This window comes from Phaethon aethereus, assembly GCF_964289735.1.
Source record: "Phaethon aethereus genome assembly, chromosome: 3".
NCBI lineage: Eukaryota > Metazoa > Chordata > Aves > Phaethontiformes > Phaethontidae > Phaethon > Phaethon aethereus.
In genome coordinates, this window is record NC_138576.1 from 328,033 (window position 1) to 350,237 (window position 22,205).

General features: G+C 71.1%; 1 protein-coding gene across 1 annotated transcript in view; it reads right to left on the minus strand.

The window, feature by feature from the left end:
• DNMT3A (DNA methyltransferase 3 alpha) overlaps positions 1-21,998 on the minus strand; it is a gene marked incomplete at its 5' end in the record, with an annotated part of 37,247 nt that extends 15,249 nt beyond the window's left edge. Inside the window, 3 exon segments of the mRNA XM_081998189.1 lie at positions 3,965-4,304; positions 16,767-16,868; positions 21,930-21,998. Coding sequence (XP_081854315.1) covers positions 3,965-4,304; positions 16,767-16,868; positions 21,930-21,998 — 511 coding nt within the window.
• Between the last annotated feature and the right edge of the window lie 207 nt (positions 21,999-22,205).

Below are 22,205 nucleotides of genomic sequence, written 5' to 3' on the forward strand. Positions count from 1 at the left end.
CAGGGCCCCCGGGCCCCCGCGGGGGAGAAGGGGGCCCACCCGGGACCCCCAGCCCGACGGGGGGCCGGCCCTGGGCTGGGGAAGGGCACCCATTGCCGGCGCGGGGCTGTGCTCCCCGGGGGCCGCCGGCTGCCGGGCCGCGAGCTGGCTGCTCCCGCACCCCTTCCCCGCACCCCGGCCGGGGGACCCGGGGGGTCCGGGGAGCAGCGCCCGCTGGGGCCGGGGCGGGCAGGGGAAGCGCGCGGAGCCACGCCGGCTTCCTGTGCTATCGGCTCATCTCGCGCGCTGTAGGTACGTGCCGAGCTGCTGCCGGGAAAGCGGCTAAAAATAACCCCGACCGTTTCTGGGGTTGCAAACCTCCGCACGCCCCGAGCCGCCAGCCTGCGTGCTGCCAGCGTGCCCCCGCGCTTCGCCCCAGCAGAGACCGGGGCTCAGGGGAGGGGCTCGGCCGGGACCCCCGCGCCCCCTCGCCGGCTGAACGCGTGCCCTGGTTTGCCGCAGGGCGCAGCCCCCCGGACGCCCACCCAGCCCTGCGCGACACCCGACAGTCCCGGGCAGCCGGCACATGGGGACCCGACCCCCCCGTGGCTGCCAGCCCCTACCCAGAGGCAGGAGAGCAGCCGAGAGCCCTGCTCTGAGTGCCGGGGACGCCGGGGACGCCGGGGACACCGGGGGACAGGAGCTTTCTGGCTCCGTGCTGGGGGTAGGAGCGTGCGCGTGCCCTGGGGGTGCCCGGGCAACCCGTCCTCCCAGTCCTGCCCGCAGGCTCGGGGACCTCAGCTGGGGAAACTGAGGCACGGGAGAGGGGACCTGGCCTGTTCTGAGATGCTGGTCCCCTCTGTCACTGGGTCCAGCAACCCAGGCACTGGGACTGGCCGACTGGGGAGCACTGACTGAACTGGGGACATGCAAATGGTGTCCCCCCACCCCGCCCGCTGTTACCAGTGCCAGGGCTGCTGCGGCACCTTCCTGCGACGGGCCGCGGCAGCCCCGCGGCTACAGCTCGCCGCCGGAGCATCCTGCACACGCCCGGCACGGCTGGGGCTCGGCAAAGGCCCCGGCCTCAGCTCCCGCCCGTCCCAGCGCCCCGCGGCAGTGCCATGCCCTGTGCCGGCCTGCTGCACCGATGGGCCGGGACGCAGAGTTACCGACCGGGGGCTGGATCCCGCCCAAGCCCGTCCCGCGCCGGGGGTTTCACCAGGGATGGGACGGGGGGGAGCGAAGGGGCGTGGAGCGCATGGGGCGGCCGGCAAGTCATGCGTGGGCAGTGCTGGAAGAGCAGCTCCTCGGCCCTGTGCTGGCTCAGAGGGGCACTGGGAGGCGAAAAGCCGGCGTGCAAGGAGGGGGAACCAGCGATGGAGGGGGTGCTGGGTGGGGGGGTGAAGGGTGCTGGGGAGATCCCTTGGGGCCACTTGAGGCAGCAGCAGGAGCTGGAGGACCAAGGAGCGGACGAGGATCTGGGCAGCCAAGCCCCTGTCGCTGGAAGGTGACGATGCCACCGCTAATCTCGGCACAGAGATGGCCGAAGCACTGGAAATGGCTGCCGGGGAAGGGAGCGAGCTCCCGGTGGCTGTCACGGCTCCCCCCGATAGTCTCCAGTACTGCTGGGTACCGCTTCGACACTGTCACCCGGGCACCCGGCCCCGGAGGAGCCTCGGAGGCAGCGCCGGGCAGGCGGCACACGGCCGCAGACACCGCCTGTGTTGGCAGGAAAGCGCCGGACTGGAGGGGAGAGCAGGAAAGAACCTCCGGACGATGGGAAAGCTCCTGCCCGGCAGGAATGCAGGCAGCTGCCGCTCTGCCTGCGCGGCGAGAGGCGCAGGAGGACAAGTGCTGTGCGTGAGGACCCCGTGGGCAGGTCACGCCGGGGCAGGACGGGCTCTGTAACAGCAAGGGGGAAGGGCTGAACGCCAGCCCCATGCCGGAAGGTGGAACCTGACCTGCTCACGGCACCCGTGCTCACGGCACCCACGCTCACGGCACCCACGCTCACGGCACCCACGCTCACGCGCCGTGCCTACGGCACCGCACCTGGGCTGTCCAGGCAGGATCCTGCCGCCCCCGCTGCCCACGGCCTCTCCATCCAGAGCCGCGCGGGAGCCGGCAGCCGGGCACCCCGGGGCTGCCTCACCGCTCCCCGCTCTGGGGCATGCTGCTCTGACCCACACTCGTGCAGCCTGTCTGGTCCAGCTGCCCTCGCCCACCGCGGTCAGCCTGGCACTGGGGCTGCGCCGTGACCCATGCCCGAGCCGGGCATGCCCAGCCCAGCAAGCTCCCCCCGGCTGTACCGTGCTGCCAGCTACGGCTTCTCCGCTGCCTCAGCTGCCTGCTCTGTGCCTCGTGACCGCAGCAGCACCCGCACCACCTCCATCCCCAGCCCGGCCTCTCCCAGCTCCAGCCCGGCCGGCCTCGCTCGTCGCCGCCCGGGCCAGCATGGCCGGCAGTAGGTCTCTGTGCTGATCTGGGTCGAGAAGCCCCCGAGAGCCCCCCGTCCTGGCTCACGGCTGGAGCACGGGCACGGCTGGGCAGCGCACGGGGCTGGCATGAGCCAGGGAGCGGGTGCCCCGTGTCCGCGGCGCTGGGGTCCAGAGGGGAGCCGTGGGTCCTGCAGCAGGCAGGGGAGGGCAGGGCTGGGAGCCCTCCCCAAACCCCACACACCGGCCTGCACCTGCGCTCACGGACACGACACCCACCCACTGGTGGAGGCCGGGCCCTGCCGCGGTGCCGCCGCTCCACCCGGGCCGCCTCGAGCCGCTGCCCGGGACCGGGACTGGGGTCTCCAGGGACGGAGACCCACCGCTGCGCTGGGCGGGCCGTGCCCGTCCCCTCGCGCTGAGGAGCGTGTCCCGGCGCTCAGAGGGACCCTGCCGGGGTCCAGCGAGTGCCGGTGCCTCTGGCCCTGTCGTGGGGCCCCACGGGAAGGGCCCGGCTCCCCCCTCCGCGTCCCCTCCCTGCAGGTGTGGGCACGCGTGGATTCAGCCCCCCGAGCCCCCCCGCTCCAGGCCGAGCAGTCCCAGCTCCCCCAGCCTTTCCCCACGGCAGAGATGCTCCAGCCCCTTCGGCACCTTCCTGGCCCCTTCCTGGGCTCTCCAGTCTGTCCCTGTCCCTCTTGCACTGGGGAGCCCAGCGCTGGCCCCAGCGCTCCCGGTGCAGCCTCACCGGAGCCGAGCAGAGGGGAAGGATCCCCTCCCTCCACCTCCCGGCAACACTCCGAACACAGCCCCGGACGCCATGGGCCCCTGTTGCACGAGGACCCACTGCCAGCTCATGGTCAGCGTGGTGTCCGCCAGGACCCCCAGGGCCCTCTCTGCCGAGCCGTTCGGTCCCCAGCACGTGCTGGCACCTGGGGCTGACCCTCGGCGTGGTGCTGAGCCCGCCGCCTCCTGTGCTCCCTGCAACGCCCGGAGCGGCGCCGGCACCGGCGCCGGCACCTCCTCGGCGCCGGGGCAGTGTGGCCCCAGGGCTGCGCCACGCACGTGCCTCCTGCTCCGCGCCCGGCACGTGCGGGGCTGCCGTGCGAGGCGGCACGAGCACCGGCAGTGGCGGGGACGCTCCGGGGCAGGTTCGCATGCAGGCAGGGGCACGCCTGTGCCGCGGGGCACCCGCACTGGCTGCGCCGGCAGGATGAGGACCGACCTCCCCTCCTGCCCGCCCTGCTCCTGCCGGGGGGAGCGGGAAGGGCGGCGTGATGGGATGAGCATGCGAGGGCAGCCCTCCGCTCCAATCTGCTGCCCCCACCCCAAATCCCATGTGGCACGGAGGGGCTCAGTCCTTCCTCCTCCTCCTCCTCCTCTGGCAGCGCTCCCCAGCCCGGGAGCCGCTGCAGCCCGGACCCCTCCCGGGGACGGCGTGCCGGGCATGGCGGAGGGGGCCGGGGGTCCCCGGCGGGGCGCAGCGGGCGCCGGCGGGACCGCGGGCAGAGCCGCAGCCCCGTAGCGGGGAGCCCTCAACGCTAAGGTCTTACTTTTCTCTGCGGCCTCCAGGAGTTTCCTCCTCCCGCGTTTCTTCTGGGGGTCGGAAGGGGCCAGCTCACCCTCATCGGCCGGGGCGTCCAGGCCCTCCTTGGGGGTGCAGCGGCCGTTCTCCAGCGCCCGGCCCGTCTCGCCGTCCGGTAGGCTCTCCGTCTCGTCCTCCTCGGGGCGCCCGCCCTTGGGGCTCGTGCCGCCCTCCTCCGCGCCCTTCCACTGGGCACCGTCCCCCTCCACGTCCCCGTTGGGCAGCGGCTCGGCGGGGCTGGCCTCCGGGCACGGCGGGGGGCACTTGGGGACGGCCGCGATGTCTTTGGGGGTGTCACTGCTTTCCACCTGCCGAGAAGGAGAGGGAAAGGAGCTGCGATGGGCGCCGGCGGGGGGGCACGGCCCTGCTCATGGCCCCAGCCCACACCCCGCCGGCCACCACCACCGGACCCCGTGGCGGGAGCCCCTGCGCTACCTCAGGGTGGCTGGTCCCATCCAGTCCCTGTCCCCGTCCCCCTGCCCTGACCCCGATTCCCCACCGCAGATGTCACAGCACGAAGGGTATCTTTGCGACCACAGCCTATACCCCCCGAGACATGGCTCCATGACGCGGTGACCATACGGGGACAAAAGCGCATTACATCAAAAAGACCAAGTTCCACCTCCTGCATGTCAGGCGTGCCAGGCTGCTGCCCGGCTGCTGCCGCTGGCAGGGGCTGGCAAGGTCCCCAGGGGCGGGACGGGGCTACAATGGCATCCTCAGGACCAGCACATGTACCCATGGAACCCTCAGGACATGGACATGCTGTCATGACACCATGAAGACCACCACACAATGCCATGGCACCCACAGAATCACAGAAACATTAAGGTTGGAAAAGACCTTTATGATCATCAAGTCCGACCATCAACCCAACACCCCCACGCCCACTGAACCATGTCCTGAAGTGCCACGTCCACACATTTTTTGAACACCTCCAGGGATGGTGACTCCACCACCTCCCTGGGCAGCCTGTGCCTGTGCTTGACCACTCTCTCAGTAAAGAAATCTTTCCCGATACCCAATCTAAACCTCCCCTGGCACAACTTGAGGCCATTTCCTCTTGTCCTGTTGCTGGTTACTTGGGAGAAGAGACCAACCCCCACCTCACCACAACCCCCTTTCAGGCAGTTGCAGAGAGCGATGAGGGCTCCCCTCAGCCTCCTCTTCTCCAGACTGAACACCCCAGTTCCCTCAGCCGCTCCTCATCAGACTTGTGCTCCAGACCCCTCCCCAGCTCCGTTGCCCTTCTCTGGACACGCTCCAGCACCTCAACGTCCTTCTTGTCGTGAGGGGCCCAAAACTGAACACAGGATTCGAGGTGTGGCCTCACCAGTGCCGAGTCCAGGGCCATGATCCCTGCCCTGCTCCTGCTGGCCACACTAGTGCTGATACAGGCCTTCTTGGCCACCTGGGCACACTGCCGGCTCATGTTCAGCCGGCTGTCAACCAGCACCCCCAGGCCCTTTTCTCCTGGGCAGCTCTCCAGCCGCTCCTGCCCAAGCCTGTAGCGTTGCGTGGGGTTGTTGTGGCCGAAGTGCAGGACCCTGCACTTGGCCTTGTTGAACCTCATACAGTTGGCCTCTGCCCCTCGATCCAGCCTGTCCAGATCCCTCTGCAGAGCCCTCCTACCCTCCAGCAGATCAACACTCCCACCCAACTTGGTGTCATCTGCAAACTTACTGAGGGAGCACTCGACCCCCTCATCCAGATCATCAATAAAGATATTGAACAAGACCAGCCCCAGAACCGAGCCCTGGGGAACACCGCTTGTGACCGGCTGCCAGCCGGATTTAACGCCGTTCACCACAACTCTCTGGGCTCGGCCATCCAGCCAGTTCCTCACCCAGCGAAGAGTAAACCTGTCTAAGCCACGAGCTGCCAGTTTCTCCAGGAGAATGCTGTGGGAGACACTGCCAAAGGCTTTACTGAAGTCCAGGTAGACAACATCCACAGCCTTTCCCTCATCCACTAGGCGGGTCACCTGGTCATACATAGAAGGAGATCAGGTTGGTCAAGCAAATGACATGACATCATCTGGAACAGGACACGCTACTGTGACACCCTTAGGATGAGGACGTGCTGCCATGGCACTGTGAGGACCAGGACACACTGCCGTGGGACAAAAGGACCAGGACGTGCTGCCATGACATCCTCAGGACTGGGACACAGAGACATGACACCCTCAGGACCAGGACACACAGCAATGGCACCCCCAGGACCATGATACTCTGCCATGGATATCTCAGGGCCAGGACAGAAGGCCATGGCACCATCAAGGCCCAAGACATGCTGCCACGGCACCCTCAGGACCAGGACACATGGCCATGGCACTGTGAGCACTAGGACACGCTTCCACGGCACTCTCAGGATGAGGACACACTGCCACAACATCCTCAGGACTAGAACACGCTGCAGTGACACTCTCAGGACAAGGACATGTGGCCATGACATATTCAGGACTGAACGCAATGCCACAGTACTCTCAGAACGAAGACACATGGACGCGACATCGTCAGTACCAGGACACACTGCTGGGACACCTTCAGGAGAAGGACACACTGCCATGACACCCTCAGGACCAAGATGCAATCCCATGGCATCCTCAGAACAACACCACATCGACATGACGCCCACAGGACCAGGACACATGGATGTGACACCCTCAGGCCCAGGACACAATGCCATGGCACCCTCAGGACCAGGACACAGTATCACGACACAATCAGGAGCAGGACACACTGCCACAGCACCTTGAGAATCAAGATACACCTCCATAGCACCCTCAGGAGCAGGACACATGGACATGACACCCTCAGCACCAGGACAATCTGCCAAGGCACTCTCAGGACTAGGACACACTCCCGTGGCACCCGCAGGACCACGACATGGAGCCATGGCATCCTCAGGACCTGGACACACCGCCATGACGTCCTCAGGATCAGGAAAAGCTGCCATGGCACCCGCAGAACCTGGACACATGGACATCACAGAATCACAGCATCACAGAACGGTTTGGGTGGGAAGGGACCTTCGAAGACCATCTAGTCCAATCCCCCTGCAATGAGCAGGGACATCTTTCGCTAGATCAGGGTGCTCAAAGCCCCGTCCAACCTGACCTTGAACACTTCCAGTGATGAGGTATCCACAACTGCTCTGGGCAACCTGCTCCAGTGTCTCGCTACCCTCATTGTAAAACATTTCCTCCTCGTGTCCAACCTGACCCACCCTCTTCCAGTTTAAAACCATTGCCCCTTGTCCTGTCACTACAGGCCCTGGTAAAAGCCTTTCTCTGTCTTTCTAAGCAGCCTCCTTTCTATATTGCAGGGCTGCAATAAGGTCTCCCCAGAAACAGCAGACACAACACCACGGCACCCTCAGGACGAGGACACGAGGGTGTGACACCATGAGGACCTGGATACACTGTCATGATGCCCCCAGGACCGGTACGTAACACCATGGCACCCTCAGGACCAGGACACACGGACATGACACCCTCAAGACAAAGACACAACAGCATGGCACCCTCATGACAAGGACACACAGCCATAGCACCTTCAGGATGAGGACACACTGCCATGACACCCACAAAAACAGGACATAGAGCCATGTCCTCCTCAGGACCAAGACACACAGCCACAGCACCCTGAGGACCAACATACACAACCATGACACCCACAGGACCAGGACACAATATCATGTCACCCTCAGGAACAGGACACAACTCCTTGAAACCCTCAGGAGTTGGACATGCTGTCCTGATGCCCTCAGGACAAGGTCACACAGCCACGACATCCTTAGGATAAGGAAAACAAAGCCATGGCACCCTCAGGAAAAGGACACAGCGCCATGTGATCCTCAGGAGCAGGACACAATGCCATGACACCCTCGGGATAACGACACACGGCAATGACACCCTGAGGAGCAGTATACTGCTATGGCACCTTCAAGAGAAGGATGCAATGCTGTGACACTTTCATGGTCAGGACAAATGGCCATGAAACCATCAGGTCCAGGACACAATGCCATGACATCCTCAGGTCCAGAACACATGGACGTGACGTGACACCGTCATGACCAGGACGCACTGCTGTGTCACTCTGAGGACCAGGATACACTGCCATGGCACCCTCAGGACCAGGACAAAACGCCATGGCAACTTCAGGACTGTGACACTCTACCATGGCGATCTCAGGACAAGGACACGCTTCCATGGCACCCTCAGGAGCAGGTCACGTTACAATAACACCCTCAAGACCATGATACAATGACATGGCATCCTTGGGACCTGGACAAAGGGACATGTTACCTACAGGACCAGGACAGTAGTAGGCGACTGGTCATGAGGATCTGGATGGACTGTCATGGCAACTTCAGGAGCTGGACATGCTGCCATTACATCCTCTGGACTGGGACACAATGCTGCGACACCCTCAGGAAAAGCACATACATCCATGGCATGCTCAGGACCAAGACACAAGTATTTGACACCAGGAGGACCTGGATACACTGTCAGGGCAACTTCAGGACCTGGACAAACTGCCATGACACCCTAAGGAATAAGACACACTGCCATGACATCCTCTGGACCAGGACACAAAGCCATGACACCTTTAGGAAACAGAAGACACATCCATGGCATCCTCACGACTGAGACACGAGGATGTGACACCATGAGGACCTGGACACAACGCTGGAGCACCTTCAGGACCAGGACAAACTGCCATGATACCCTGAGGACCAAGACAAAGCAGCGGTGACACCATGAGGACCAGGGCATGGAGCCATGACACTCACAGGACCAGAAGACAAGGACATGGAGCCCTCAGGACCAGAACACAATGCAGGGCAGCTTCAAGTCCGGGACTCGCTGCCATGACACACTGAGGAGCAGGTCATGTTGCAATGAACACCCTCAGGGCCAGGACACAACACCACAGCACTCTCAGGACCAAGACATGAGGACGTGACACCATGAGGACCTGGATACACTGCCATGACACTGTTGGGACCAGGACACAATGCCATGATGCCCTTAGGACCACAGACACAACACCATGTCACCATCAAGACCAAGACAAGTGAAGGTGACACCATGAGGATCAGGACATGGAGCCATGGCACCCTCAAGACCAAGAACAAGGACGTGACACCATGGAGACGTGGATACACTACCATGACACCTTCAGGACCTGGGCAAACGGCCATGAAACCTTCAGGACCCAGACATACCACCATGAAGCCCTCAGGACCAGGACACACTGCCATGTCACCCTCAGGACCAAGACAAATGGAGCTGACACCATGAGAAACTAGATACGCCGCCATGACACCTTCAAGACCTGGACAAATGGCCGTGAAACCCTGAGGACCAGGACACAACACCATGATTCCCATAGGAGCAGGACACAACGCTCAGGACCAGGACAGGCGGCCATGAAACCCTCGGCACCGGGACAAAACGCCATAACACCCGTAGGCGCACAACACATGGCTGTGACGCCCTCAGGACCAGGACACGGTGCTGTGGTACCCTCAGGACAAGGACACACTGAGCTGTCACCCAGCTGCCCCAGTCCCCACGTCAGTGCGGACATCGCCGCTGCAGAGGGGACGCTGGGGCCGGCCGTCCTGCCCGGCTCGCCTGTGCTGCCACGCTGCAGCGCGGGGCCGGTGTTGCGACCCCCTCACTGCTGCCTGTCCCCGTTGGCAGCGGGAACACGGGACGGCTGGTGCGTGCGCGCTTGTGCAAGACAGGCGGAGGCAGGGCCTGCGGCGGCTGTGCGCGCGTGGGCATGACGGGCAGAGCCGGCCACTGCGGCGTCACAACTGCGCGCGCGTGTGAACAGGTGACAGGCAGACCCGGGACCTGTGACAACCCCGTGTGCGGATGCGTGTGCAAGTGTGACACACACAAGCGTGGCCCACGGTGAGTGTGAGAGCGGGAGAGAGTGTGACAGGCACAGCCGGAGCCCGTGATGTGCACGTGCGTGCGTCAGGCGGGCAACGCCAACACCTGCGGGTGTGTGTGGGTGACAGGCGGTGCCGGCGTGTGCGACAGGCGGGCGTGCGCGTGCGACAGGCGGTGCTGGCACCCGCAGGAAACGTGCAGCCGGCCCCGGCTCGCGAGTGCAGCGACGGAGCGGCGAGCGTGCGCGAGCGTCAGACACGGGGGAGGACCGTCTGCGCCAGCGCTCACCGGCATGCCGGGCTCGAGCGTGTGCCCGCGTGACAGACGGCGCCGACGCGAGCGCAGGAGCCGGCGGTGCTGAGCGCGCGAGCGAGGCCGCGGGGCTGGCGATGGCATCGCCGGTCCCCTGCCATGCTGCCGGCCCCGGGGGAACCACACGGCACGGGCCGGCGGCAGCAGGAGCCGGCACGGGGTCAGAGCAAGAGGAGCAGCCGGGCTCGGCGGTTTCCGTGGCGAAGAAGAGTGAAAGTGCTGCTGCGTCACTGCAACAGCCGGCCGCGGGGCGCAGCCGCGGCAGGGTGGGCTCTGCCTCCGCCGCTCGCCCGGGCCCCGGTCGGCCCTGCTGCCGCGACGCTGGGGCGCACTCGGTCCCCTCCGGTGCGTTTCCGGGGGGTGCAGGCTCACCCTGTGCCGGGGCACGGAGGCCCCGTCCCTGGGGCTTGGCCCTCACCGGCACGGCACAGTGGAGCCGTTTGGGCAACGGCACCGTTCCTCCCGGAGACCCCGTATGCTGCCCACGGGCGTGGGGTGCCCATCCTGGGCCCCGCTCCCCAGCACCGGCGGATGAAGGCCCCAAGGACAGACACCCGCGGGCGCTGCCGCAGCCTCGCGGTGCCGCCGGGGCCAGGAGCCGAGGAGGTGGCACCCGGCCCCGTTTCCTGCGCCCCACACTCGCCTCTGCGAGCTTGTGCACCCCCAGCCCCCGCGCTCGCCTCCGTGAGCTTGTGCGTGCCGTGCCGTGCGCTCGCCGGCGGCAGGAACCCTCCTGCCCGTCCCCAGCAAACGACACGTCCCAGGATGCACCGGAGGGTGGCGGGGAGCCAGGGAGCGAGTGCCGAGCTGCCAGCCAGCCTGGCGTGAGCCGGGGTGCTCGCGGCGCTGCCGCGCTGCCCGCCCTCCCCTGCCCCCGGGCCGCCAGGGAGGGGACGCCGAGGCCGAGGTGTGGGGCAGGAGCTCTCGGGGGGAGGCGGGTGGCGGCGGAGGCTTTGCTCCCCAGAACTCCCCAAATTCATGCCACCGCCCCAGGCGTGCCCGGCGGGGAGCGGGGGCGCGTGCCCCTTACCATGGTGCGTCCCCTCCGGCTGGCGCGCAGACCCCCGTCCCGCTGCCGCCCGCCCGCGCGCAGGCGCCTCCTCCCCGCGCTGGCGGCCGCGGCCCCGCGGCGGCGGGCGCTTCCTGCTCGGCCTGGCCGCCCCGGCTCGCTGGCAGAGTCACTTCCTCCGCTCGCTCGCAGGCCCCAGCCCTGGCGCGCAGGGGGCCGGGGGCCGTCGTGCTGAGGGGCCGCGAGCGGAGCCAGGAAGGAGGGGACGAGCCGCCCCACAACGCACAGAGGGGAAGGGGTGGCGAGGCAGGAGGGGGCGTCGGGGGCCGGGGGGACCCTCGCGGGGGGTCCGGCGGTGCCAGCAGGGAGCCACGGCCACGCCAGCGCAACGCCTGGCGGCCTGCGGGGACGCAAGGAATCGCTCCCGAATGCCCTCCCGCTGTGCCGAGCTTGCGCCGCACGGCCCCCACGGCAGTGCCGGGCGAGCCGGGCTGGCCCTGCTCCCACCGGGGACAGCGCGGTGGCGTCAGTCGTGCTGGGGACGTGCACACAGCGGGGCAGGGGCCACCGCACACCCGTGCACCGCGGACACGCGAGCTGCTGCCGACCGCCCCGGCGTGCCTGGCAGCCTCTCCCCACGCCAGACAGCCTCCTGGTCGGGGCCGGCGGCAAAGCCCAGTCGCCGGGGACGGCACGGCTCAGCCGAGCAGACGCCGCTGCCATCGGGAGGGTGGGGGTGTCGTGCCGGGCCGCTGCGCGGGAGCTCCTGGCTGCGAGCAAGGGCGTGCAGGGGGGATGGAGGCTGAAGGACAAACCTCGGCGCGCCCGGACGACCGATGCTGCAGCCGCGGGAGGCCTGGACACCGACCACAGCCGTGGGACGGGCTGCGGGGACGCTGCGGTGCACCTGGATGCGGCCCTGGAGCAGCGGAGGGAGCTGGCGCCGTCGGCGAGATGGATGCCGGAGAGCAAAGTCCCCGGCTGGCGGAGGGGAGGGAGCTGCCCGCGCCGCCATGCTTGTGCCCGGGCCTCGCACCGGCTCTGGAAGCGATCGGGCGGCGTACGCTCCGCCCGCATCCCCCCGAGACCACACACCGCCGCGCCCCAGCCGCTCCGGCGGAGCATGGCCGGGGGGCTCGGGGCAGGAGGAGCTGCCAGAGGGGCCGGAGCTGGCTCGGAAGGGGCCGGGGCAGCCCGGAGCAATGGGGACGAAGGGAGACAAAGCGAAGCGGGGCCCGCGGGCCGCACCCCCGCGCTGAGCACGGCGCTCCCCGCAGCCTGTAGCCAGAGGGGCCAGCGGAGCTCCGTCCCCCGGCGCTCACGGGAGCGGGCCGGGGGGCTGTCCCCAGGGCCGGCCCATGGACCCGCTTCCCGCTCCGTCCCTGCCGTCCCCTGCATGCCAGGGTCCTCCCTCGGGGTCCCCGGCGGCCGTCCCCCCGTGCCGTGCAGGGCCGCATCCTGCACGCCGCGCCAAAAACAATCGCAGGGGCTGCGCGGGCTTCCCGGGAGGAAACGGGAAGGCCGGCAACGTGCTCCGGATTAGGCGGCCGTGGGGGCTGGCGGAGGCGCGGCTGCGGGGGGCTTGGGGCGGCTGCGGGGGCTCGGCCCGCGCCAGGACGGGGCCTGGGGGGCCACACAGGCATGGGGCGGCAGGAGTGGGGCGGCACGCGCTCCCTCGGGGCCGCGAGGCCGTGCCGGTGCCAGGATTAACGCTCCCCGCCGGCCCCGCAGCCGGGGAGTGCCACCCTGCTGGGACCACGGGCCCACCGGCCGGGAGCCGTGCCGCCCCCTCCCCACGCAGGGCCGCGGCTGAGCGGAGCAGGTGGGGCTGCCGTGCCGCGTGCCGCCCCGGCGCCACGGCCCTGCCCTGGGCAGCCCCTTCCTGCCAGTACGGCAGCGCCCGGCCCGCCGCGCTTTCCGGAAACGGGTGTCACCGCGCATCTGCCGTGGCCCTCGCTGGCGTGGCACCCGCTCGGCCCCGGCTCCCTGCCCGCGGCGGGGGCACCCCGGGCCCTGCGGTGCTGCCAGCGCCGGGAAGCTGCGCCGGGTAGGCAGGTCCCGCCTGGCTGCAGTGGGATGGGGGCACGTGGGAGGTTAACCCCGGGGCGCGACAGGTACCGCGGCCCCTCGCACGACGGCCTGCCGGGACAGGGACACGCAGCCCACCCGGCACCGTGGATGGCATGCGCTGGCACGGCACCCACCCGAAACCGGCCTCCCCGCACCCTCGTGCCTCCAGCCCCTCAGCAGCCGCCCCAGCCGACGCCGGCGCCCCGGCTCCGGCCCTGCTGCCGCTTCCCTACCTGGGTTGGAACCGGGCCCCGGCTCACCGGGCCCCCTTGCTGCCGGCACGTCCCGGTGCTGCCGCTCGGCCGCCGCCGCCGGGCCAGGGAGGCACAGGGGAAGGGGAGGCCAGGACCCACCCCGCGGCCCTGCCCCTCGCCGGCCGCCCCGGCGCCCGTCCCCATCCCCGAGGAGGGCCAGCGGCGGGTCTGCCTTCCTGCCCACCCACCCGCTTCCTCCGCGCCGGCCGGGCCCTGGGAACAGGCGCTGCCTTTCTCCCGCTCCCCTCCCCTCCGCTGGGCCCCCGCCAAAGACGCTCTCCGCCGGGAGCCCGCCGGGCTGGACGGCCCCGTGCCGGCCCTGCCGCCTCGTTCGCTGCCCAGGGGATGCCGGTGGGGCCTCGGCCGCGGGGCCGGCTGTGCCGGGGACGCACGCTGACGCTGGGGACCGGTCCCCGCAGAGGGATGGGGGACGGCCCCGATGCACCAGAGACCTCGGGGAGCCTCGCGCCGACCCCAGTCCCGGAGCACCGGCGGCAGCTCCAAACCGGCGGCGCCCCTGCCCGAGCCTGGAGGACACGGGCTGGGGCAGCCCCATGGCCATGCCAGGGGGAAGGTGCCGGGAGAGTCACCGCCATCCATGGCACCACCCGCAGAGCCGCTGGCAGAGGGGGGGTCACACTGCTGAGCCCCCGCCGGGCCCGGCTGGGGGTGGGGTGCTGGTCTTGGAACCACGGCACAGCATGGTTCGGCATGGCATGGTTCGGCACGGCACGGCTCAACATGGCCCGGTGCAGCACAGGACAGCACGGTATGGCCCGGCACGGCTCAGAACAGTATGGCTCAGTGTGGGACGGCATGGCTCACCGATACTATGATGCCCATCCCTGCAGGGCTGTCCCCAGCCAGACCCCCTGGCTGCGCCCTCGCAGGGTGGGGGTCCGGGGCGCCCCGCGGGCCAGCGTCACAGCCTGGGCAAAACGCCCCTGACACCGGGGAAAAGAGAGGGGCCGGTGACGGCTGCCGGGCTGGGCTCCCCCCATCCCGCCAGGCCGCTGCCGGGGTGCGTCTCTGCCCGTCCCCGCGGCTGCTCCTCGGCACTGCTGCCCCCAGCTCCGGCGCGGGCAGGAGCATCTGCCTCCTCCTGCCTCCCTGCCGGCTCCTGCCCATCCTCTGCACCCTGCTGAGCCCCCTGCGGCGACCCGGCCCTGATGGGTGAGCTCCTGGCCCCACGCACGTGCTGGGAAGGGACAGCGGCAGCGCCACGGGTCCTCGGCGCCCAGACCCCCTGCCGGTCCCACACGGAGCCCCCCGCACCGGCGAGCTCCATCTCCTACCCCAGGCGCCAGCCAAGGCGGGTGCTCAGCACCCTCCCGCAACACAGCTGCCCGCTGGGTCCCTGTGAGCGGGGTCCTGGGGACCCTCGGCCGGTCCCCAAGGAGCCGGTGCTCTCGCCCAGGGTCCCCACGCCGCGCGCCGGCTCCCCTCCACGCCAGTCTGGTGCCCCGGGCCAGTGGCTGCTGCTGCGGGCGCCGGCACCGCGGGGCTCTCCAGCGGGGAGGATATTTTTAGCAGGTCACACCCGGCCGGGGCTTTCCCCGGCCTCCTGGCAGCGCCCGCGGGGCCGCGGGGCTTGCCAGCTCCGCTCGCTTGGCAGCAGCAGCCACCGGCCGGCCAGCCGGCCGGGCCGGCACCATGCACGGGGCAGGTACAGCGCGCAGCCGGCCGGCGATCCGGCAGGAGGCACCGGGAGGCGCCTGGCGCCGTGGCACCACTGCCATCCAACCTGCTCCGGACCCACCGCGCCGGAGCGGGTTCCTGGGGCCGCCTGCTCTGGTGGCCAGAGACCTCCTGGTTCCCAGGCTCCATCTGTTCCCGGCGACTTTCCCCATTTGTTCCCGTGCCAGCATTGTTCTTCCACCGAAACGGCTGCCCCCGCCCCAGCACGTACCTCCCGCCCCGCCGGATTTACAGCCAGCGTTCGGAGCCCAGCCGCCCGCTCCCCCGCCGGCTCCTGGCCCCGTGTCCCACCGCGCCCCATCTCACCCCAGCCCGTCCCAGGCGACACCGTCCCAGCTTCCCCGGCCCGCCGCCCCTCCACACGCGGACTGGGACAGGCAGCACGGATCTGGACACGTCCAAGCGCAGGATTAACCCTTTCTGCAGCCGGAATCCTTTACACAAAGGTTCTGCAACCTCCTGGCAGTGCTGGTGCCGCGGCACCGCTGGTCTCCCTGTCCCTGTCCCTGCCGTGGGGCCAGGGGACGGGGCCGCTGCCCGTGCCCAGGCCCAGGGTGACCATGTGCACCTTCCCTCCGGGGCTGCAGCGTCCAGAGGAGCCTCTGCTGCTCCTCCGAACACCGAATGACTGGTGGCATCAGCAGCCAGCGGCGTGCCACCCAGCCGGCCGACGGGGAGGAAGCCACCGCGGCTCCCCAGCCGGCACCGTGTCACACCACAGCTGGGGAGGGCCAAGCCACTGCCTCTGTGAGTCGGGGTGACCCGTCTGGGTGCCCCACTGGAGCTGGCTGCCCCGAGCACCCCATGCCACCCTGCAGCACCCTGCCACGGGCACGGCAGCCTGCGCCTGCCCCACGGCCAGCGGCACCGCCGGGGCCCTGCGTGGCGCTCCCAGGATGAGCCGTGTCAGCTGCTTTGGTGCACGGCCGGGCGCGATCCCGGGCGCCTGGGCGAGCGAGCCGGGAGCTCGCCGAGCCCCGCGCACTTAAGAGCGGGCAGCCTGCGTGGCCGGAGCTGGGGAAGCTGGCGGGGGCTCGGCCCCTCGCGCTCACACCCACCTTGTTATTACAGCTGTGGGTGCGAGCCCGAGCGCCGTGCATCATCGCCGGGGAGCCGGGGGCGCCAGCCCCCCCGCCAGGGAGCAAATGCACGGCGGGGCCCGGACTGAAGCGGCGCCGAGCGGAGCGCCGCTGCCGCCGGGCGCCGGGGGGGCGGCTCGCAGGGGGCTGCGGGGGGGGGGGCGCTGGGCTCAGGGGGGAGACGCTCCCCTCCTGCCGCTCCCCCGCTGCCGCCCCGCCACCCTCGCGCTCTCCTCCCGGCCGGAGGCTGCTGGGGCTGAGCGCGAGCGGCCGCGTGCCCTGGCACGCCGGGGAGGCGGGCTGGCCCGCGGCACGCCGGGAGCTGTAGTCTCCTGCCAGCGCGGCGCGTCTGCCGGTCGGCGGGGCAGGACGGCCCCGCGGGGGGGACGTCCCGCCGCCCCCCACCTGGCCCCCGCGCCCGGCGCCCGCTGGCTCACCTGGGCATGCTTGCGCTTCCGCCCGGGCCGCCCGGCTTTCCTCATGGGCGTCCCCGGCTCCTGCTTCTCCTTGCTCTGGTTCTCCTCACGCTCCTCTTCCCCCTGCGAGCCGGAGACAGAGAGGACGGTTACGCCGTCGGCCCCAGGGCCGGGCAGCCCGGGGTCCGGGGCACGGCTCTGCTCCCGCTCGGCGCTGGGATCGCCGGCACCATGGGCGCAGCGCAGAGGACCGTGCGTGGCCGGGCGCCTGGCTGGCAAAGCCGGAGAACTGCCGGCATCACCAGGCCAGCGGCCCCGGTGCACTGTTAGAAGGGTGACTGGGGCTCCTGCCAGGGCTTGGGCTGCGGCACGAGCTGCGGTGGGGCTGGGCACACCGGGCGAGCCCTCCCGCCCCGTGCCCCTGCGCCGCGGCCAGCTTGGGCGTACACGTCCGCTCCCGCAACTCACCGGAGCACTGCGTGTGTGGGGCTGGGGGCTCCTGCACCGCGGCATGTGGAAAGGGCTACGCGGACCCTGCGGCGTGGCGCGGCATGGCACGGCACGGCGGGCCCGCAGGGAGCTGTGCAGCTCCCTGCGGACAAGGGCGGGCAGCAGGAGCCAGGGTGCCCTCGGAGCAGGCAGGCAGGCAGCTGCCTGCTTCACTGCGCCGCCCCAGCGCGGGCGCTTCGGGGGACCCCGCGCCCCTCGCCATGCTCTGCCCCGGAGCAGCTGCCAGTGCGCCGCCACGCCGTCCCCGCTCCCTGGCGCCGTGCCCCGGCCCCGGGCGCTGGCAGGGCGCGCAAGCCGGCACGGGCGGCAGAGCGGGAACGCGGCTGCGGGAAATGAACCTGCTCCCCGCGCCGGGGCCGCAGCGGCCGCCCAAGGACCGCGGCGCGCCGGGGGCCCCGCTCCCCGCTTGGGGTGCCCGCGCCCAGCGCCTCGGCACGATGGGGCGACGCGCGTGCGGGGCGAGGCCCGCGCGGGGCCCCCGGCGCGTCCCGTGGCGGCGGCCGGGCCGGTTTCACCTGAGCCCCAGAAGATCCTGGCGGCAGCAGCCAAGGCAGGAAGAGGCCGCGGAGGGGGAGCAGGGGAAGGAGGAGAGGCCAGCGGGGGGCTGGCGAGGGAGAGGCCGGGGAGGGGATGGGGCTGGCAGCCAGACAGCGCCGACATCCAGCTGCACTCGCGCGGCCCCGCAGCCGCGGCGGGCGCCGGCCCCGGCCGCATTCCTGCCCGCCGCTGCCCTTGGGCCGGGGCGGTCGCAGGCAGCGCTGCCCGCAGCGCCGTCGGGCCGCAGCGGGCACGTCCCCGCTGGGGTCCGGCCCGAAGGTCCCATGGGGCCAGGATATGCCGTGCCCCGTGGCCCTGGCGCCCCACTGCTGCAGTGCCCCACGGCCGCAGTCCCCCGGAGCAGCTCCCTCTCAAACCCAGCCCGCGGCCCCCCGTGCCCCGCACCGTGTGCCATAGGGGTGAGATGGCGCCGGAGCCACGTGCTGGCTCAGCCACAGCCGCCATCGCGGCCCGTGGGGAGCGCGCTCGCCCCAGCCCCGCTGCCGCGTGCCACCCGCCTGCGCGTGGGGCAGGGCAGCCCCCAGCCCCTGCGCTGACCCCACACTCCGCCAGCCCCGCAGTGACCGAAAGGAGCGGCGGCACCGCGGCACCCGGGGGCTCAGCCCTGGGCCGAGCCCCGCTCCCCATGGCACCCTGGGTGGAAAGTTTTGGGACGGGTCCAAAGACGGTGTCAGGATCACGCCTCCGGCTCCGTCCCGGGGCAGGATCCAAACGGGGTCCCCAGGGGCGGATTCCCGGAGGTTCCCTGCCCCGCAGGCCCACCGCACCTCACCGTGAGGCAGAGCTGGCCGGGAGCCGGTGGCCGAGGCGAGCAGAGTGGAGCCCCCCCGGCTGCAGCCACAGCCTGGCCAGACCCCACGGCGCTGCGCTTCGCCCCGCTGGAGCCGCCCCCGTGCCGCAGTGCCGGGGTGGCCCCGCAGCCGTACAGCCTGTCCTCGCCGTGAGGCCGCGCTTCATCCAGCTCCACGGGGAAACGACCAGCTCCTGCCGCCGGCGGCACACGGGCATCACCAACGAGCCCGGGGGGCCCAGCCCAGCCCCACTCCCGGTAGCGCGAGCGCCACGGCGGAGGTGAGCCCCCTGACACCCGTCCCTTTGCCCCCCGTGCCGCCCTGGCCGCCGGCGTGCGGCTCCAGCCAGCTGCCCCACGCCGAGTTTGGGCAGGCGCCGGTGGTGTTTCCGCTGGGTATGAAGGAAACGAACGGCGGGGTGTCAAGCGTGCGGCGCCGGCGCACGGGCCGTGCCGGGTGGCCAGCTCTCCCGCGGCCGGGAGAGGATGCGGCTGGGGAGCACCTGGTGGGTGCTGGCGAGGCGAGGGGTGCAATGCCCCCCCTCCGGGGGTGCCGCGGTCCCCGGGGGGTCTCTGTGCCGTCCCCGCCCCGCCTCGCCGCCCGGGTGGCGGCGGGAGGCACTGCCGCATCCTCCCGCGGCCTGGGCCCATCCTGGCCCTGCCCTGTGCCGGAAAGGCGGTGCTGGGCGCGGTGCGCTGCCCGCCGAAGCGGTGGCCGGCTCCCCCCGTGGCGTGCGGGACCCCCTGGCACGGCCCCGGCGCAGGCCCGCAGCCCGGCCCCCCCCGGGTCGGCGCTCAGGGCTCCATTCTGCTCCCCGCGCCGCCGCACGCGCCCGCCGTGCGGAACGCGGGCCAGGCAGCCGGCCCGAGGGACGCCGCAGCGGGGTCCCCGCTGTAGAGGCAGGGAGGTGCCCCCTCCCCACGGGGACAAGCGAGCTCCCCGCGAGCCACCCCCGCCGCTGCAAACGCGGGGCAGCCCCGCCGCGGGGCTCAGCGCGGTCCCCGCACCACCGAGCTGGGGGACGTGGGGCCTGGGGCAGCAGCGGGGCTGCGGGGACCCCCCGGGCACAGCCGGCACCCCAAAACTGGGCCAGGTGCCTGAGGAGCAGGGACAAGGGCTGTGAGAGGGATCCGCTCCCCCCGGCCCGGCACAGGGGTGCCGGTGCCGCAGCCCCTCGCCGCCGGCAGCCCGCCCGGAGCCGAGTCACGTCCCCGTACGTCACCCCGCTCCCCTGCTCCCCGGGGCTCGGCCAGGCGCGGGGCTGCACGGCGCGTCCCCGACGTGCTGCGCTCCTGCGCCGCTGCCAAGCAACAACCCAGAGGGAAACCACCGCCGAGGAGGAGAGCTGCTGCATGACGCAGTGCTGGCTCCGCCGCCGCCGCGCCGGGTCCCAGCTCCCGGCCGCACCGGGCCGGCGGCGGGGCGGGAGCCGGGAGCCCTTGGCAGTGGGGGGAAACCGGCCCGGTGGGGCAGGAGAAGGCGGGTGCGGAGACCCCCCACCCCTGCATGGGAGCCGGAGCTCGGTCTCGCCGGGTCTGTGCCGAGAGCGGCCGGCACCGGTACGACCCACAGTGCCGCGGGCGCTGGCGGGCGGCCTCGTCCTCCCGGCCCCGCAGGCAGCGTGCATCCCTTCGGCAGAGGTGACCTCCGCGCGCGGCTGCGGGGGAGGCGCCGCCGCGTCCCGGCGGGGTCAGGCCAGGACAGCGCTCAGCCGGGCACGCTCGTGGTGAGCTCGCTGCCAGCCCACGTGGGTCGCTGGCACCCCGGGGATCAGCACCGGCACTGGCGGGTCCTGCTTTCGAGGGTGAGCCAGGCTGCACCGCAGACAGCAGTTGCTGCCACGGCTCTTCCCCCGCAGCCCCTCCTGCGCCGCAGCCCCGTGCCCTGCTCTCCGAGCCGGCTCTGCCACGCGCTTCCAGAATCGCACCGAAGCCCAGGGTGGGCTGCCGCGTCCACCTCCCGAGGACTGCCCGGCCACCTCGCTCGCGCTCCTGGCGCCGGTGACCCGCGCAGGCGGGCTCAGCCGCACGCACCCGACCGACTGACCGACCCCTGGTTTACTCGCCCCCCCAGCGGTGCCGAGAACGCACCTGGCACTTCCCAACGGCTCCTTCAGCGGCCGGAGCGATGGCCGGAGGACGAGGTGCACCGGCGCGGGGACCCGCTGGGTCTGACCCGGAGAGGGAGGCATGGCATGGCTGCCACGGCTGAGCCAGCCCGGAGGAACCCAGATGACCCCGACGCCACGCTGCCCGCAGCGGGACGGCGTCCAGCTGGCCGCCGGCCCCGGGCCCCACGCCTTGACCGGGGCAGGCCCTGCCCCCGCGCCCGCCGGGACGCTTCTCTCGGCGCCGAGCGATGCCTTTGCTGGCAGCGGCAACGGGAGCCGCCGCACCGGCCCGGCGTGTCCTCGCACGGCGGGGACGCCAGGGAGCACCGGGGATGCGGTCAGAGCCTGCCGCCCGCCCCGGCTCAGGCCTCCCCCAGCCCAGTGCAGCCCCTCGCCCCGTCCCACAGCCGTGCCGCGCCGCGCAGAAGGCAGGGGGGCAGCCCCCCGCCCCGAGCTGCTCTCCGGCTGGGGAGGCGGGGGGCACACGTGCCGGGGAAGGGCGACCGTCCGCCGGGGCCACGGAAGAGAAGGCGAGCGTCCACTGTGCTCCCCCCCGCGCCCGAGCGTTGCACATGGGGAGGCGGGAGGTGGGCAGGGACCCCCGACGCCCGCAGCCGGTGGGGCCCCCGTCAGCAGGCAGCAGGATTGGCACGAGGGCTCGAGCCCGGCAGTGGGGCGAGGCTATGGGGCCACCTCTTGATGCACGCCCCACGTCCCTCTCCCACTGCCCCACAGCCTGGGACACGCACCCACCGCCCACCCTCCCTGGAGCCGGGGCAGCCCCCCAGACCCCGTGCTCTCTGCCACCGCGGCAGCCCCCTCCCCGTGGCCGCGCTCGCCCCGGCCCTGGCCGCTGCCGGGAGGTGACAGCAGGTCTCTGCTTCCCCGTCCCCTCCCCGCGCTGGCCGCCGCCAGGAATAGCTCAATCCGTGCTAATCCCGGCGCAACTCAAGGCTCCCCCCGTGCGGCTCCGCGCTCCTCACGGCGGCGAGGGGGGAGCGGGGCTGGCATGCGGCAGAGGGGGCCTCGTGGCCCCTTCCCCGCACGCCTGCCAGCCAGCCTTGGCCAGGAGCGAGCCAGGCCGCCGAGCCCACCGCCACCCCGGCGCCGGCAGGAGCGGCGCCGAGTGAGCAACGGGGACGGCCGTGGCACGAGCAGGGACCCCCGGCAGCCCCCCGCCTGCCGAGAGCCGGCAGAGCCGCGGCGGGACCCTACCTTGTGCGTGTCGAGCGCCTCGCGGTCCGGAGCGGGGCTGCTGGCGTCGAGGGTCCCGCTGGACGGCATGCTGGGGAGCGAGCGCGGGCGCCCGGGACCGTCGCCTCTTCAGCACCAAAGCGGACCCCGCTGCCGCCGCGCTCCGGCTCTCTGCGCCGAGGAGGGGGTCCGGGAGCCGTCGCCCGCGGCCAGCCCCTGCGTCCCGCTGCCTGCCTGGATCCTCCTGCCCCTGCGGGAAGCAGAGAGGGCCGGGGTGAGGGGTGAGCGCCGGCCCCG